Source organism: Pterocles gutturalis, unplaced genomic scaffold, assembly GCF_000699245.1.
Source record: "Pterocles gutturalis isolate BGI_N339 unplaced genomic scaffold, ASM69924v1 scaffold29679, whole genome shotgun sequence".
NCBI classification, from domain to species: domain Eukaryota; kingdom Metazoa; phylum Chordata; class Aves; order Pterocliformes; family Pteroclidae; genus Pterocles; species Pterocles gutturalis.
The window spans coordinates 7277-24926 of NW_010129244.1; the positions used below are offsets into that span (position 1 = coordinate 7277).

Here is a 17650-nt window from a genome sequence, read left to right on the forward strand (position 1 = left end):
AATTTGAGGCATTCAGGATTGTGTTGGCTATTTGAAAATCCAGGTCCCATACAAATCTCCCTACTTCCTTAGCTTCAACAGCATCCTGGGATGGTGAGTTCTTCCATCTCAACACTGCAAATTATGTTTGGACTGTGTTCCTTTTGGTGGTGTCATTTCACCCAAAGAAAGTGGTAGAACAGGTCAAAATGCACCTGAAAACTTGAAAGTCAATAACTGGTTGCCAGTGTGTTCAGGAGGCATGAGCCACAGACTGTAAACTGTGCTCTAAAGGCAGGTAGCATCTTCTCTTTCCTCTGCAGGGGTACAAAATGGACGATCTTTTGACCTCGTACATCAGCCAGATGCTAACAGCCATGAGCAAACAGAGGAGCGCGAAGGGTAGCAAGTGAACTGCAAGAAGGCACTGGCAGGTGGCCATGGGGCTGATTCGCCAGCTGAGGCCGGTGGGATACCCATGCAGCTGGGGGACAACCTTTGCCTCCCAGATGTGGAAGATGAGCCGAACACCATCAGGGAGTTCACTGGACTCTGATCTTGAGGGCTCAAATCCCACCTCCCCTTCCAGCGAAGACGACTATCTCTGACCTCCTGTTCTCCTTCCCCACCTTGTACCTCGACTCCATCTTACACCTCAAAGATTTCCAGGGGACACCATCGCTCTCAGTGACTGAGCTCCGGCAGGAGGTTTGCTTGAACCCAGTGGTTGGCATCACAAAGGCTCTTGGAAGAGGATTTTTGTGTGTGTGTGTGTGCGTGTGGTTTGGTTTGTTTTTTTCTTGAGAGCTATCGAGATGCTAACGGCTTTTGGTGGGGTTATGAGCATTTCAGGTTTGAAGAGGAATAACGGAGCCCCAACAACCCATGCTGGAAAGCTATCCAATGAATGCTGGAGGGCTTGTTTTTTGACAGGAGAAAAGAATACGTTGTGTTCTTAAGAAGGACAAAGAAAAAGCAGGCTGGGAGGAGCACTTTTTAACTAGATATCAGAATAAACAAACTACTGATCGAACAGGCTAGAGTACTAAAGTGCTGTCCGTGCAATGCTGGAAATATTTAAAGAACAAATTTTAACGTTTTGTTTCTTCTTCTATTTATTTTTTAAAATATTAAAAAGGAAAAAAAAATATACTGCATTTTGTGCCGGTATCTGGACGCTGACTTGGGACTGAGTGCGATCTGCAAGACGATTGCTCGCCCAGGGATTCCCCCAGAGCCGGGATTGCCAGAGGCTGAGTAAGGCACATCTTGCCCAACTTATGGGCTCAGCTGGAAATGAAGCTTGGAAGACAAATGATCTCCTTTTGCCCCCTGTGTCTAGGCAAAGTTAACTTCGGGAGGATCTTTATTGCAAGCTTCAATATGGATCTTGGGGTTTTGAAGTCCCCACACTTGGAAGACTGAGGCCAAGCCCAGGTTGATCTGTGATTCAAACACAGACTTGGACACCAGGGTTGGAAACAGCTTATGATTTTATTGTGCTTTTGTGTGTGTTGCTGTATAAAATGGCTCTTTGCAAGACCCAGATGGACCTGACCCACTCACAGCAAGGGCAGGCCCTTGATTTCGATGGGTTTTTCTCCATCTTTGGTGGGCTGTACTAATCTGTTGGCTGGTTATCCCGTCTTCCACGTGACACGATGCAGTGTGGACCAGCCTGCTTTGGAGCAGAGATGGGACCTGCCAGCAGGGAGGAGGCTGAAGCAGTGTTGTGCCTGGGGGGGATGCAGGGGAAGGAGCCTGGGGTGCCTTTCCAAAATCCAGGCTTCAAAGGAGCACGTGCCTGGGTGTGTGGCAACAGGACGGGTGAGAATTGTCCACCAAGACCTGGTGCTGGCGTCACTAACACTGAGTGGATCTCAGTAGAGGTGGGAGACCTTACATGGTCCTGTCTGTTGGGCTGAGTTTGGCTGCTTGCATAAAAGTCCATGTTGTAGGGTGTTGTGTGTTGTTTTGTTCAGCTCAGCTGGGCTCAGTCCCCCGTCACCATGGCATGTCAGACAGAGTCGGCAGCACTGCCTATGGGACCTGAAGGACCATGACAACCGATGGGGATGCATGTGACATTGGACCTTGGTTGCTCCACCAAAGCGAATTAGATGCTGCACAGACACACCCACCAGCCAGACAGGGCTGCTAGGAGATCCCCTTCCTCCACCGTGTCCCTACCCAAGGCACGCTGGTGATGGGAGCATGGTTACACCAGCCAAGGCTACAATGGGAGCCAAGCTGCCTTCTCACCATCCATCTCTGATGCTTCTCTCCCCTCCAGCTGTCCCAGAGATCCCACCTGTCCTTAGACACAAGCCCATCGTCTCCACCACCACCGCTTTTCATGAGTCTCCAGCCATCCCTGCCTCCCACAGCATGCTCAGTAGATGATGCAGCACAGCAATGTTTTCCAGCGCTGTCCTGGGCCAGCTTTCCCCTGCCACCACCCTCGTCCCTCCACTCACAGCTCTGTCAGCCTCCCATGCACCCCACCATTTTGGGAGGTGCCAGGACTCTGTGTGTGTGTTTGCCTGTGTGTCATATGTATTAGCGTCTGCTGGCCTCTTTGTAATCACACCAAGCGATGTACCATGAAAAACATATGTCCAAACGAAATACTCTTAATTAAAAAGCATCAAGTGGCTTGTGGGAGGCTGTTCTGCACTGCGTGGTTGTGGTGGTGTCTCCACGAGGAAGAGTGGGCTTAGGGGTTCCAGGTCCTTGTTGGGGACAAGACTTCTTGCAGAGTGGGAATCCTGGTAAGAGTATCCAGCAATGGGGAGCAAATTATCATAGAATGGTTTGGGCTGGAAAGGACCTTCCAGATCATCTCATTCCAACCCACCTCCCACTAGCCCAGGTTGCTCAAAGCCTCATCCAGCCTGGCCTTGAACCCCTCCAGGGATGGGGCATCCACAGCTTCTCTGGGCACCCTGGGTGCCCAGACTGGAAATTAAGTGAAATCTTCTCTTTTGGGGTAAAAAACACTGGAGTCTCCGTTGCTCATCCTCTAAGACAAGGGCTGATTCCTCCACAAAAGCCAGTTTTGAGCTGAATCACTGAATTTAGAAACTACTGGGTGTAAAGTTTGTGCGTGGGAGTCAGACTACCAGCCATGTGCTTGATGGTGTTGCCAAACCATGCCGGCTGTAAAACAACAAAGGCAGTAGCTGAGATGTGACAGGTCGTAAGGCATTGCAGGACACCACAGGTCGGACTGGCCAGGCTCTGCCTGGACAATGCTGCTGAGGATGGGGACGGTGAGTACGGGGAGATACCACGGTGTAATGGCCAAGCAGCAGCTAGATACATGGATGAAAGTGCATTTAGGTGGCTTTTCCTAATATATATTAAAAGCAGGGGTTGGGGGACCACAGGCAAGTCCCTTGCCTGGACACCAGGAGACAGACCTAGGACCCCATGCACACCCCATGCTCTCCACCTCCTACTTTTTTCTGCTTACATACCTCCACATGAAGGGTACCCACAAAAAATTACAAACCAGCTATGGATGCAAGGCATGGAGAGGGGGTTTAACACCATCAGTAGCTTCTTCTCCCCATGTTTCACAGATGTGGAGCTGCTCTACACCAATCCACCAGCCCTTTAGCCCTTTTCCAAAGGAGGATGCTGCCTTTTTTTTTTTTTTTTTTTTTCATTTCTAGCTTCCAAAATACTCCAAAAATGCAACTTGGAAAGGCTTGAGTGCTTCTCAGCACAGCTAACTCTGAAACCTAGCAAAAACACCAACCTCTGTGAAGCTCATAGATGAGAAAATGTCTGTAGACTGATTTGGAAAAGAAAAAACTACTATTTTCTTCCCCTTTCCCCGTTTGCCGAAATAAGAACAAAACAGGATAAGAGAGCTAAAATGTATTTAAAACATCACTTGCGATTTACAAAAAAAAAAAAAAAAGCATTCTTATTATCTGTTCAAGTAGAAATTTATGGCTTAAACCTGGGAGACGCTCGCATCCCCGTTGCAGAGCAGGACAGAGACCCCCTTCAACCTATGTGCCAGCAGCCACTGGGAGAAATGAAAATCAGAATAAAGCCCAGGGTGCAGAGCAGGTATACAGACCTTCCCAGGGGAAAAGGAAACAGGAGACTTGGTGGGACTAATTTACATCCAGCTCAATACTTCTGGTCACAGTCCCAGTATCCACATGGCCAAAGCATCAAAAAGTCCTTCAGCACCCATGGGAAGATACTGTTCTTTCAGGTCCTATGGCAAGGCAAGAGTGGGGAAAGGTATGGACCCTTGTGACCAGCAGCACTTGACCATCATGGTGGGCTGGTGTGCTTTTGGGGATGGAGGAGACCTGCAAGGAGGGAGGGAGTGTGTGGAGAAGAGTCTGGTTTGATGGCAGAACCATGGGCAGCTGAGAACGAGGAGGACTGGAGGATGCTCAGATGTTTGCAGCACATGTAAAACACGGCTGTGGAGACAGAGGGATTACACACGACAGAAGGATGATTGCCCCATGGGATGGCAATGGTCTCCGAGGGAAATGGTGGCTCCCATGTGGTTGCTGCATCTCATGGTGCACAGCTTCTTCATGGCTGCAACTCCATCTGTGCTGCCCTGCACCCCAGGGATCCCTGCCAGGCACGCAATTACAAGAAAAAAACTGTAGAAGAGGAATCTCAGTGCTCATCTCTGGTGGGGTCACGAAGGCAAATGTCTCCTCCTCAGCAGGCAGATCTGACCCCCCCCAAGCTGTCCCCCGTGGCAGGTTGGTGTTTGCATTGCAGGAAGGGGTGGCAGGGGAGGGTCTGCTCTCCAGTCCTCACCAAGATGGAAGGTCTGCATCCCCTTCCCATCCATCAGACCATGACGGTAGGCAAGTCGCTGAGCTCTGGAAAAAAAGGGCACACAGTGAGCTACTGAAACATCTGCAGTTGTTTTTCCAGATGTTGTGAGCAGACAGAACCTGGCTGAAAATGTGTGCAACCCATTTTGGGGTCATTTGGGGTCATTTTGTCTAGTTGGTATCTTCATGGATGCAGAAAGCTGGGACATGGGAGGGTCCCCAGATGATCCCACCCTGCTTTGCAGACCCAGGAGTGCTCAGCACCTCTGGGCAATCTTCTCACAGCATTGCAGAGGATGGATATCATAGGGTGTGTCTGGAGGTCTCTGCCCCAGCCTCTGCTTGAAGCAGGGCCAGTTAGATTGGGCTGCTCAGGACTTTGAACATCTCAGAGGGTAGATACTCCCCACCCATCTGGGTCCCTCTTCCAGTATCTGACCACCCTCGCTGGGAAGATTTTTTTTTCTCTTTAGCCAAAATTTCCAAGGTTGCAGGTTGTGCTGTTGTCACTGCACATCTGAGAAGCATCTGGGTCCATCTTTTCTACACACTCAGTTGAGATGGTTGCAGGCAGCAATAAGATGCCCCTTGACTTTCTCTCCCGCTGTTCAAACCCAGATCTCAAATGCCCCATCCTCCAGCTTAGTGGCCCTACTGAGCTCGCTCCCATCTGTCACCTTCTGTTTGGTACTGGGGAGCCTGAACTGGACCCAGTGCCTAGATGTGGCCTCACCAGTGCTGAACAGAGGGGACAAATGCCACCACTTCCACCTTCACCCTTACTGAGACAACCCAGGATGCAGCCATCCTTCACCACACCATGGGCACCCATCACCAACCCATCCATCAGGACCCTGGTGCCCCCATGGGCAGGATGGGGCTCCCGGTTGTCCTTGCCCTGCTCACCTGTCCTGAATTTGTTGTAGGTGCCGCTCTCCAATGTCGGGCTACTGTCACGGGCACAGCAGGTGAAACTTCGCTCTCGCCACCTGCACGGGGCAAAACATCTGGGTCAGGTCAACCCTTGCTGTGGTTCCTCCTCGCAGCTCCCTGGAGCCCTGGACACCTTTTTTTTCTACTTTTCCATGGCAGAAACTGCCCTGCTATTTTGGGATTTGCTCATATCCTTCCTGAGAAGGGACTCAGTGCATGACTGATGTCTAAGCATACACACCTTATGTGTGCAACAGCATTTTGAAGGCAACTTTGTGACTCAGTCCTGTTCTCTAAAAAATATTTAAGAACACAAAAGCTGGTTCCTAAGCAGCCAGGGAAAATAAAAAATTGTGATTTTGGTGTATTCGTAAACCTGATATAAACAAGATCACGGGGGGCTCTCAGGCACTGTTGATGGCCCCTCACTCCCAGCAGGACTGGGCGTCCCCCTGCTGCAATGCCAGCCCAGAAGAGGTTGTTATTTGGCTGGATCAGCAGCATCCGCAGTGCCCTGGGAAATGAACACACAACATCAACAGGAGCCTGGAGGAGAAGACAGGCACGGGAAGGTCTGATGGTGGTGGTGATGCATTGCAGGGGTGATTGCAAACCACCCTGCAACTTGCAGCCTTGAAAGCAAGGTGAAAGCTTCTAAAGCAGGACTTGGGGAAGGACTGCTGCGAGCAGGGCAGGGGAAGAGGGGGGAGGAAAGGAAGGAGCCACTTTGTGCCTGTCCCAGTTTCCCCAATTTAATAATTTCCCCAATTTAATAAACAGAGGCAATGTTTCTGATAGCGTGGGAGGAAAAAAAAAGTGGTGTCTGCAGCACACTCAAGATATTTTCATCTGGGAGGATGGATTTCCTCTGGGGCGCTGGCATATGCGGACACCACACAGGGTGCTCAAATATGAACACCGAGAGCTTTCCTCTTAAGTCAGTCCAATGCAACCGTGTATATATAAACAGTAAGAACAGAAAAATCAGTTCCTTTCTCAGCCCATCAGCTTTCATAACTGGTTTATGTTGCTACTGTAAATCCACCAGGTCTCCATTGAATCCTGAGGGTAGATGGTGCCAAAATGGAAAGGGAAAATGAGACCAAGCAGGAGAAGCAGAGAGGTTTTTGGAGACTTTCAGGGCTCTCTTCTAGTTCCTGAAGGGAAACGAAATGTTCTCAAAAGTAGTTTTAACCCTTCAGATCACCTGGAAGCATCCCTCTAAAAGGCTCTAAAGGTTAGGTTAGCATGGCTGTTAGCAACTCAGTAGTTACCAGTGCAGAGCAAAGATGAGTGAGATGAGGAGCACAGAGGTCAGATCTGTCAGGATCCACATGATGTTGTACTGCTGCGGAGTCTGGAAGAGAACAACAGAGGATGTGTCCACCACCAAGGACCCCGAGCCTTGCAGAAAAGTTGCTCAAGCTTTCTTGCAGCTTGACTACGGCAATTCCGCTGCCTGGTGTGCGTGTGCAGCAACATCCCTTGGGGGCTTAAAGCATTTGGTGGCATTTCAAAGTGGCCATCCCCCAGTGGGTATTGGTGCCAGATCATCATTTCTCATAAAAGCAGATCTGCTGGGTGGCCAAGAAGATTGGACCACATCACAGTGAATACAGCACGGACCTCTTGTTCGTACAGGCAGGCCCTTTAGTTCTCTCTGCTTCCCTCCAACATTGACGTCAACTGGTGGCATCTCATTTTCCCTGGCAAAATTGTCCTTTAGTGAACACCACAGAGGGTCTGGGGTAGCTTCTACTTTAAAAGCGCCTGAAGGTTCATCCTTAGACTGGACATCCACCCACCCTTGGAATGGACTGGAACATTGCGCTTTTCAGCATGGGAGCATCGTAAAATCTACTTCGAGAGTGTGAAGAAAGTCATTCAAAGTAATAACCTTTAGGCTGCAAGGACTCTGGTGGGACTAGTGTGCCTGGTGCTCATTAGCCCTGCAGGTTGTCCAAGGCAAATTAGGTAGCAGACAAATTACGTGAAAAAATCCTCCAAGCAAGGAAAGGTTATTTCTGTGGTTGTTTCCCCTGGGTTTGTGGAACAAGACCAAGTTTGAGATGGGCAGTGGGAAGCCCTGGGAAATGAGGAGCTTCTGGTACCAACAAGATGCTTCAAAAGGTTAGAAATGGAAATCCTCTTGCTACTTGTGCCCTCAAAGGCCCTTCCTTTCTCACCCCACGGGTCTCAATATGACCTAATATGACCTAATAAGGCCTAAGGTACAAATCCTAACAAGCAGGGTGCTTCTCCCTGGGCCAAGAGAAACGAGGAGAAGGGTATGGTAATACCTGGAGTGGCTCAGAGGTGCCAGGTAAGCCAGGTTTCCAGTCCATCCTTTTCATGCAAAGGGTCTTCTCCTTTATCCTTGCATGAAGGATCTCCAAAGGTAACCATGAACATCCCAACCCTCCTTCTTACCTCTGGGAGGGGGAGAATTTTTACTTACCATGAGGAAGAGTGGCTGGTTGAGATTCTTCAGCTTGTGGATGGCATTGGTGGTCACTGAGTGTGCCCCACAGCACCAGGCCAGGGAGAAAAGCCATGGCTCATCGATCACGTAAAGATTGGTGGTGATGTTTTTCTCAGCATATTTCCTTTAAAAGACCAAGAGGCAATAGCCTTCATTAAGAAAAGCAAGGAGGTTAGTACTTTGGGCTGAATCAAGGAGAAATAGCCATTCTCTGTAGGAAAGACTTGCTTTAGGAGCTAGATAAGGAATAGACAGGAAGGCCAACCAGCCAATAATTAATCATTCACAACTGGGCAATACAGAATACCTGATCTGCTGGAGGTAAATGCATTTAAAATGTCCAAAAAGGTCTAAGCTTTGCTCACCCTTGTGCCATATGAACTGAAGTAATGATGTGTTTGTAATCTCCCAATAGTGTGTTTGAAACCACCTTGAAGCTGAGCTGGCTGCTTATTTGTTATGTTTGCAGCATCAGCTGCTCACTTGTCAAGTTCTTGTAATGGACTTCATGTGAAGTGAGACCATTCTCTGTATAATGCTAAAGGAACGTATTATCAGTATCAGCATTTGTAAATCTACCTTTGATCTACCCAGGATTTACCCAAATTGATCTACCTAGGATTTTAAATACTTTGAAAATTATTGAGGAAATGTGGACATTACTCTCATCCCAATAATTAATTTTTCTTCTTTTTTTTAAAAACTAGATTTCAATGTTTTCATGCCTGGGAAAGAGCAAAAAAAAAAAAAAAAAAAATCATATTTACTACAGGAGAGTTGGACAGGCAAGATTTTTTTTTTTTTTTTTTTTTTTTTTTTCATATGAGAGAACCATTTTGGAAACTCCTGCCATGAATGTGGAGCCTTCCATTGCAGAGATGACATTTTCAGTGTGTCACAGGCAACAGAGTACTGGCAGCAGTAGAGACAAGAAACTAAGTCTCCAAAACACCAGCTACAAGAGGGTGATGGTCTCTCACCACAGCTTTATGCACTCACACTGACGTTTGTGGAAGAGCCACGGGAGGTTACATAGTTGTTCATTCTCCACGATTCAGTGTTGGTGGGACTGGGGATGGCACGAAGAGAAAGACAAGAAATCAGGAGACATTCTACCCAGAAGATGCTCAGATCCTGGTCAAGTACATATGGACTTGGGGGTAAAGGGGGTATGCCACCTCTTGGCCACACACAGGGTCAACAGTAGGAGTGAACTGCAGTCCTTCACCTCCAAAACGCAACAAGGACGGCCATTTGATCTAAAGGAACTCTTCCCAAAATACTATCTATAGATCCTGGAGCTGGTCACTGGAGGGAGACATTGCCACATGCATGAAGCAAATGTGCACCAGATGCAGTCCACCAACCGTACTTGGGGCTGATGCTGCAACCTACCAGATATCTTCACTGGACATCTCATTGTAGGGCAGATTGAGTTTGACAATTTTGTTCCTCAATAGGTCTTCAACTGGGGCCTTACGGCCCGTCGTTTGCTGAAACCCAGGAGCAACAGACTGAACAAAGGACCTCATGTCGCCCTCCAGCCATAGGACCTGCAGGCAACAAGAGGACCCTGTGAATTCACAACAGACTTACTAATATGCCCTGCCCTTCACATAAACTCAGTAAAGATAAGGGCCTGAGGAACTTAACCCTGCCTGTCAAATGACGTATTTCTTACGATGATCAAAGAACACTTGGATACAGGGTTAAAACTTGAAAGTCACTTGCATCAAGAAATAAGTATTCACTGTTTCTCGCTTATCAGCTTGAAATCAGTGAATATGTTTCACACAGCCCAACAAAAGATGTGGTGTTTGAAATGGATGAAAAGACAGCTTTGGTTTATGGGAAAGGCAACAGAAAATATTCCGTTGTCCCATTCTCCCAGCATGGGAGAACTTCAGCAGATACAAATCAGTGTAACTCCCCAGACATCAATGGATACATAATCTGATCCACATGGATTTAGCATCCATCCCAAGCAGGGAATTGCATGGGGAAGGAGGAAGACAATGAAGGCTCCCAACTTAATTTAATCCAGGAGTTTCTATGCAGTACATAAAATAAGCATGGGTGGCAGGGAGTAGGCTGACAATTATGAAAGGATGTCATTTTGGGGCTAAGGCATCAGCTGGTACATACCAGCTTATTTCGTTGTCCTGCTGTAGAGTTACACCATTTTGTACCTGCTGAGGAGCTGATAGCAGGAATATACTCCAATGATGCCTCTTAAAACAAGTGAAATGAAAAGGGATGGACTTCATGCAGGTGAAAACATGCAGGGTATGACCTCAAAGTCCCAATTCAGAAAGCACACACAAAAAAAAAAAGTTACAGAGGAGTGAGGCCACCCTACCAGATGGGGTTTAATCCTCGACTCATGGAGGATGACTTCCAGGGTTCTGTTGATCCACGAGTCCCTGTAAGGATGTTTCTCTGGAGGGCGGTAGAGATCAAATATCACAAGTTTATTCTGACTGTCTGCGAGGCGCAAGAAATCACTTAGCTTGTAAATTGACTGATTCATTGCCTGGCTTTTATCTGCCCTTGACAGTGAGCCCATGCATAAAAATGGTTTGTCCTAGAAATAAACACATATAAAAAAGGAAATCAATCAGGCAGTTGCCTCTGGGAGTCAGCTGCATGCAAAAAAAATCATTTCTCTAAGAGGAAAAAGTTTGACATCAGCCCTCAGTAGGTGAGGATATTTTATTTTGCTTCATTCTTCTACCTGAGAAACAATGGAAATTAACCCAGGCTGTGACAACACTGCTTCTGGGACCTAAATTTGTTATAGGTCTCCTAAGCCTAAAGACCAACTGGACAAAGCAAGGAGGCCCCAGCTGAAGGATTTCTACTGACTTCTTTGAGTTTTGGCTCAAGTGGTAGTTCCTCTCTTAACATTCATGCACTCTTTATCAGGGACCATAGAGCTAGGATGATGGGTAATGGTTTTAAGATGAAAAAGGGTAGATTTAGGTTAGATTAGGAGGAAATGTTTTCCTGTGAGGGTGGTGAGGCAGTGGCCCAGGTTGCCCAGAGAAGCTGTGGATGCCCCATCCCTGGAGGGGTTCAAGGCCAGGCTGGATGAGGCTTTGGGCAACCTGGGCTAGTGGGAGGTGTCCCTGCCCATGGCAGGGGTTTGGAACTGGATGATCTCTAAGGTCCCTTCCAACCCAAACCATTCTATGATTCTATGACTAAGCATCAGCAGCTAGCTGGTGTCTCTTCTACATCCAGCTGATGACAGTTCTTCATGGCACTTACCTTAAGGAACCACATTCCAGCATTCAACTCCTTCAGAGTATCCCAGGAGAAAAATGAGGCTTGTTTAGCAGTGTCATTGGGGTAGACCTCCTTGATGTTAGTTGTCCTCCTCAAGGTGCTGTCATGCATGAGGAAAGGAACCCCATCATAGCTGTTGGAGAGCAAGAGTTCAGGTCAGCTGGGGTGTGGGATTGTTCATGGCATGAGCAGACACATGGTAGGTCAGAAGAATATGTGGGTCACCATGAATGCAGCAGAACAGCCTCCCTCAGTGCAGAGGGTGGGATAGGAAGGAAGGCTGAGGTTCATGACACCAGGTTATTCCCAGCTTAAATACTGCTGGGTGGCCTTGGAGAAGTCAAGCCTGTCTGTGCCTCAGTTTTCTCAGGGGCAAAGTGGAGATGGTGGCAGTTATGGTGGCATAGATGGTGGCATAGAAACTGATGACTGAAATCTCTTTTTGCTGGCACCAAAGTGTTTCTGTGGGTTTCAGAGGACTGAAGTCTAAATGGACAGTGATGGAAAGGCAAATTTTTTTCTTGTATAAAAGTCTACATTAGTAGAACATTTAAGCATCAGTATTTTTCCTCATTTAGTGTCTGGAAACTTCTCATCCTCCACAGCATGTTAGCAGTTCACAGCAACGGGTTCCCTAAACACAGGCAATTAAAGATCTAATAATTACAACAGTGATGTTGAGAGCCTGAACACAATTTTCTGTTGTTTTAGGCCTGATACAACCATCACTATGGCCTGCAAGTCAGACTAGAGTAGGGACCTGTCTGCAAAGCATTTAAAATATGCTGTAGAAACAATGTCTGTTAAATCAATAGCTACAGCGTATTGACTTGCCTGAGAACAACCATGCCCTACAGCCCCTGTCATCATGCGCCAGCTGGGGGACCCTGTCCCAGCCATCAGCAAAACCTAACTGCCTGGAGTTCCACGTCTCCAAAGGCAACTCTTGGAAGAAGCAGCGTATATTCTGTGAGATGTGATGTTTTCCCCTTACCTAATGGTGACATCTGTTTCAAGACCATCACCACCATGTTCAATTGTCTTCTGAAATGACATCTCAGTGTTTTCTGGTGCCAACTGAAAAAAAAAACAGGAGATGATGATGAAGGTAGCAAGACACAGGATGAAGAAATGACATAAAATAACTTCTCCAGACCTACCATTGGTGCTCCACGGTGTCCAATGAGGGCTGGCTTTGGTCCAAGTGTTCCCATCTCTCTGATGCAAGGAGAGTACATCCCCAGAGGTATCAAGAAAAGAAAGAGAAGGATAGCCAGGTATGGACCAACAATTATCACCTGAACAACTGAAAGAATTTGAAGGAGGAAGGCTAGAGTTAATCCATGTGGTCACATACAGGTTTGCCTTGCAGCTTGACTTTTAATACAGCCCTCCAGCTAAGTAGCTGTTGGGCTTTGTCCCATCCCTTTTTCCATCCCTTCTTCCTCTAATTTTCACTTTCTCGCCAAACAGTGCAACCCAGGAAAACAAACTGGTCAAAGCAAGGATGTGGGCTGCCTAAGTCAGGAGTGCAGGTCTGTGCTTTAATTATGTCTCAGCATGCCTTACAGCAAGACACAGCCTTAATTTCCTTATCTTTAGTGGTGGTGCAATGAAATATCCCCCATCTGTAGAAAAACAATCCTCAACAGAAAGGACACTAATTTTTTTCCTTACTTGCATAAGAACAAGCAACATTTTGAAGTTTCACTCACAGTGAAGAAGAGGAGGAACCTTTCTCCTTCAACTATCTTACATCCCCTTAAGGTGAATACTTCCCTGGTTCATTCAGATTGCTGCCACTATGGAACTAGACCTTCTGTGTACTATGGAACCCTGTAGACCCTGACCACACAGGTATTGCACCTCAGAAACTCATTGCCAACTCATTACCTACGGAGTCTGTTTACACATTGCCCAAGAGCCCCAGCGAACCTTCACCTCAGGGAACAAAACAGCTCCTCTAAGAAATGAGCACCTACGCACCAACAGCTCTTGCTTGAATGGGTACCACCACTCCTCTGCACGCTGTGCCAGTGGTTCTGCAGGAACTTGGGCTTACACCAAGCTGATGTATTGGGCATGGTGGACTGTAATGTCTAGCATCCCAGAATACTCCCCCCCAATCTCCCCACCTGTAGTTCAATAAGAAAAATCCTAGGCAGGAAAAAAAATGTTTTCACCAGCTCGTTCTGACCATGATAGCTGAGTATAGCAAGCAAAGGTCAGCCAAGAGAGCTGCTTTCTCCCGCAGAGGGCTGAACAAATTTCCATGCATGACTCAGAAGGGAGGTACTTCTGCTCATCTCCGCAGTCTCAAGGCAGATCACTGCCTTGGTATGGGACAAAACTGTGCAAGGGAGCATGCAAGCCAGCAACACATCTGGACAGCCCCAGGACAGTGCACAGCCCCAGCCCCCCTAATTTCCCTGGGATACACAAAGGCTAAAAGTTGCCTCTAGCTGGAGTGCAGGTGTGGGAGGAAAGGGCTCCTGCACACCTCTTTTCCCACACTGATATACATCTTTTGTCATATAGGGAGCAGGGAGCTGAGCTACTGTACCTTTCTTATCTGCTCTGATGGCATGAAGAGCCACAGGCCAGGACAGGAGGACCATGATGGCTATTGCCCCTACGTGGAGATAGGGAGCTGTGATCTGGCAAGGAGAGAAAAAGGATTTTAGTCAAAGGATGAAGTGTGGAGACAGATGGAAACAAACCCCAACACAGCTACAGCTTTCCACCTGAATGGGCTCCTGCTGCAGGTACCAGGAGTTCAACCTCTCTCCTTCACCTACGCTGGATCCACCAAACATCCGGAGCTGGAGGAGAGATATGTGCCTCCAGCCAGGCCAGCTACTCTTCCCTGCACTACACAGCTCTTTTTTCTCCTTAGTCATCTGAAGGTGACGTGGCTGTCCTCATCCGTGAGGATGCGATTGCCATTACTGCTGTGCCATAATCTCTGAGCATCTTCTAGACAGCAGACAGTTTAATCCAATCTAACCTAATCCAGTCCCATCCAGGTGACAGACATCTCCATACCACACTGCAGCAAAATCATTAAACTTAGGTCAACAAGCCTAGGTGATAAAATGTGGTATTTACACCTGTATGGAACTAAAAGTTGTGGTGTAAGAGAAGTAGCTAACCTGGCACATGTCTGATGGTGGACGTTATTAGACTCATACACACCCTGCAGTACTTAGTTTCACATATTATCAATATATTCCAGAAAAATAATTAATTTTCATTTATTTCAAAGCATTTAATTCACTTGCATTAGGGCTAATTTAATTTTTTCTCTTTTTCTTTTTTTTTTTTTTTACTTTTAACTCAACGTGTAGATATTTTTATTGATTTACTAACACAAAAGAGTATACTCATTTAATGCTTGTTCTATATTAAATAATACCTATTGCTGGACAGATAAAGTAATCTGACTTGATTTCTTTGGTCCTTAAGATTAAACAAGAAGATCAGAAGCTAAGAATCACTTCTGCGCTTATCATGAATGCATGAGCAGAGCTGAAAACCAGGCAGAAATAGTTTGACACTGAATGGATGTTCTTCACTCAAGTAATGTTGATATGACAAACCTTTCATAAAACTAGGGAAATCTGTCAAAGAAATCAATCCATCATTTTCTCATGCTCATCAGAACCCCGTGATTTCTGTTCCAGCTAGAACTGAGAGTCATTAAGGTATGTGCTAGGAAAAAAAAATATCCAGATGCAAGCCTTTCCTACTGCTTAGTCCATGCCTGAGTCTCAAAGCTGGAGGGGTTGAAGGAAGCAGCAGTCACTGAGAGACGTTGTTGCTTGTGTTACTGTTTGCCCCAGACACTTGATACCAACATCTTTTCATTAGAAGCAGGATTCAGTTGCATAAACAGGTGTCATCTGAGATGTCTCAGATATTTGAGACAGCTTTGCAGAGCTAATGGAACTGACACAGCATCTACAAGAGACTCGTGTCCTTTAGCAACAGCAATAGGAGACCATGTGAAGCATCTCAAAGGGCATGAACACCTAAAATAAACAGCACCTGTGGGGAACCCAAAGGCTCTTGTGTCTTCTCCTCATCCACCTCCTCTGGAGTCTGTAAGGGGGAGGAGAAGCTGATGGTTTCTCGTTACCTTTGCCAGTGCATAGCCCAATGGTTACCAAACTCACCCTGCAAACACCACATCTCAGAGAGACCTCCATAACTCTAGAACTACCAATTGATTCCTCTTCCCATCCATATGCCTTGCTCTCCCATTGTTCACAAGCAGGGGAGAGACGTTATGCCCAAATGGCATCTGCAAGGCAGCTCTGTAGTCAAAGGCTTATGTACTTCTTCCTTCCCAATACATGTGGGGACCCGGATGCTTAGACACTGAACAGCTCTGGGCAGCTCTTGCCTCCATCTTCAGATCTGCTGAGAGTTCAGGAGGCCAACAGACCATGGACTGTGACCTCCTGCATAGACTCATAGAATCACTCAGGCTGGAAAAGACCTTTAAGATCATTGAGTCCAACCTCTAACCTAACACTGCCAAGTCCACCACTAAACCACGTCCCTAAGCACCACATCTTTAAATTCTTTTAAATCCCTCCAGGGATGGTGACTCAACCACTTCCCTGGGCAGCCTGTTCCAGTCCTTGACAACCTTTCAGTGAAGAATTTTTTCTCAGATCCAACCTAAACCTCCCCTGGCACAACTTGAGGCCATTTCCTCTTGTCCTATCACTTGCTACTTGGGAGAAGAGACTGACCCCCACCTCCCTGCAACCTCCTTTCAAGTAGTTGTAGAGAGTGATAAGGTCTCCCCTTAGTCTCCTTTTCTCCAGGCCAAACAACCCAAGTTCCCTCAGCCCCTCCGTAAAAGACTTGTTCTCCAGAGCCTTCACCAGCTTCGTTGCTCTTCTTTGGACATGCTCCAGCACCTCAATGTCTTTCTTGTAGTGAGAGGCACAAAACTGAACACAGAATCCCATGGCTTGTCCCACCTGACACCAACCTTTCCCACCTGCTCCCCAAAATCTCAATGGTGTGCTGCCCTCAGGGGATGAAGCTCTTCTGAGTCACAGAAGACTGAAACTGTGCCAATGCTAAAGCTGCTGAACTGGCAAAAGCTGATTAGGGAGAAAGTTCTTGCTCCAGCAACGCTGCTGGCCAAAGGGGTCTGATTTACCTGCCCTGGGCACCTGGAAATTAACAGTACACTTACAACAGTTTTGCCAAAAAAAAAAAAAAAAAAGGGGGAAGAGGGGAGGATGTGAATTCCCGAACTGAGACTTTACATCAGATAGCTTGAAACTCAACCTCAGGTCATTTGTTTCCTTTCTCCCAACAAGAAATGTTAAGTCATAATAAAAGCTTACTCAAAACCACGTACCCTGCCAGGAAAACCTGTGTGAAAAACATTTACCATATGGAATATTTTCTACCAAGTACCACAAAATACTTCTGTAAACAAGTTGTTCTTTCAAACAGACCTCCCAGCCCCTCTTCTTACCTGGAATGACAGGCGGACAGTTATCCATTGATCTCCCCAGAGTAACAGTAATGCGAGGAGGCATGAGATAGAGAAGACCAGGACAAGAAAAGTCCCAATCTGGACAGACAAAGAAGACATAAATCAGCTTTAGCATTTCTGCACAAGGTGTGCCATCCATTTGCCTCATGGGCTTATTTAAGCAATTTGGACTCAATAAGCTTGGGATGCCTGAGCTTGACTATGCCGGTTCAGAGAGATCCAATGGGACTAAAACCAGACCAACAGTACTGTCGACTGGATTTTCTGTATGGCAAGACTGATCTTAGGAATTGGGTACCCAACTAACTCACCCCTCAATGCTTCCCCTGTAATTGGAGAAAGAGGAATTTTCAGAGGTGACCCATTCCGGCTCGCTTTATGATGGGAGATGCTTTTCTCTCTCCCTGTTGATGTGGATGAAGCCTAAATGATCCACTTATATTAAATCCCTAACGTGCAGGTGCCTAAATTCAAAAGCAATTAATCCCACCCAAAAGAGATGGCAACACAGCTTCCTTGCACTATGAGCTGCTTTGCAACAGGCTTCAGCAACAGCAAACACTCCCATAGTTAAGAGATGAGAGTCCACTTTTTAACTAAAAAAAAAAAAAAAAAAAA

General features: G+C 46.8%; 1 protein-coding gene across 1 annotated transcript in view; it reads right to left on the reverse strand.

Annotated features, from left to right (window-relative positions):
* Positions 1 to 4818: 4818 nt before the first annotated feature.
* Positions 4819 to 17650, reverse strand: part of GDPD4 (glycerophosphodiester phosphodiesterase domain containing 4) — a gene marked incomplete at its 5' end in the record, with an annotated part of 20943 nt that continues 8111 nt past the window's right edge. Inside the window, 11 exons of the mRNA XM_010079887.1 lie at positions 4819 to 4850; positions 5712 to 5794; positions 7013 to 7095; positions 8197 to 8344; positions 9616 to 9773; positions 10580 to 10804; positions 11491 to 11641; positions 12503 to 12585; positions 12669 to 12814; positions 14072 to 14165; positions 17012 to 17110. Of these exons, the coding sequence (XP_010078189.1) occupies positions 4819 to 4850; positions 5712 to 5794; positions 7013 to 7095; positions 8197 to 8344; positions 9616 to 9773; positions 10580 to 10804; positions 11491 to 11641; positions 12503 to 12585; positions 12669 to 12814; positions 14072 to 14165; positions 17012 to 17110 (1302 nt within the window). The remainder of the gene's footprint in view (positions 4851 to 5711; positions 5795 to 7012; positions 7096 to 8196; positions 8345 to 9615; positions 9774 to 10579; positions 10805 to 11490; positions 11642 to 12502; positions 12586 to 12668; positions 12815 to 14071; positions 14166 to 17011; positions 17111 to 17650) is intronic.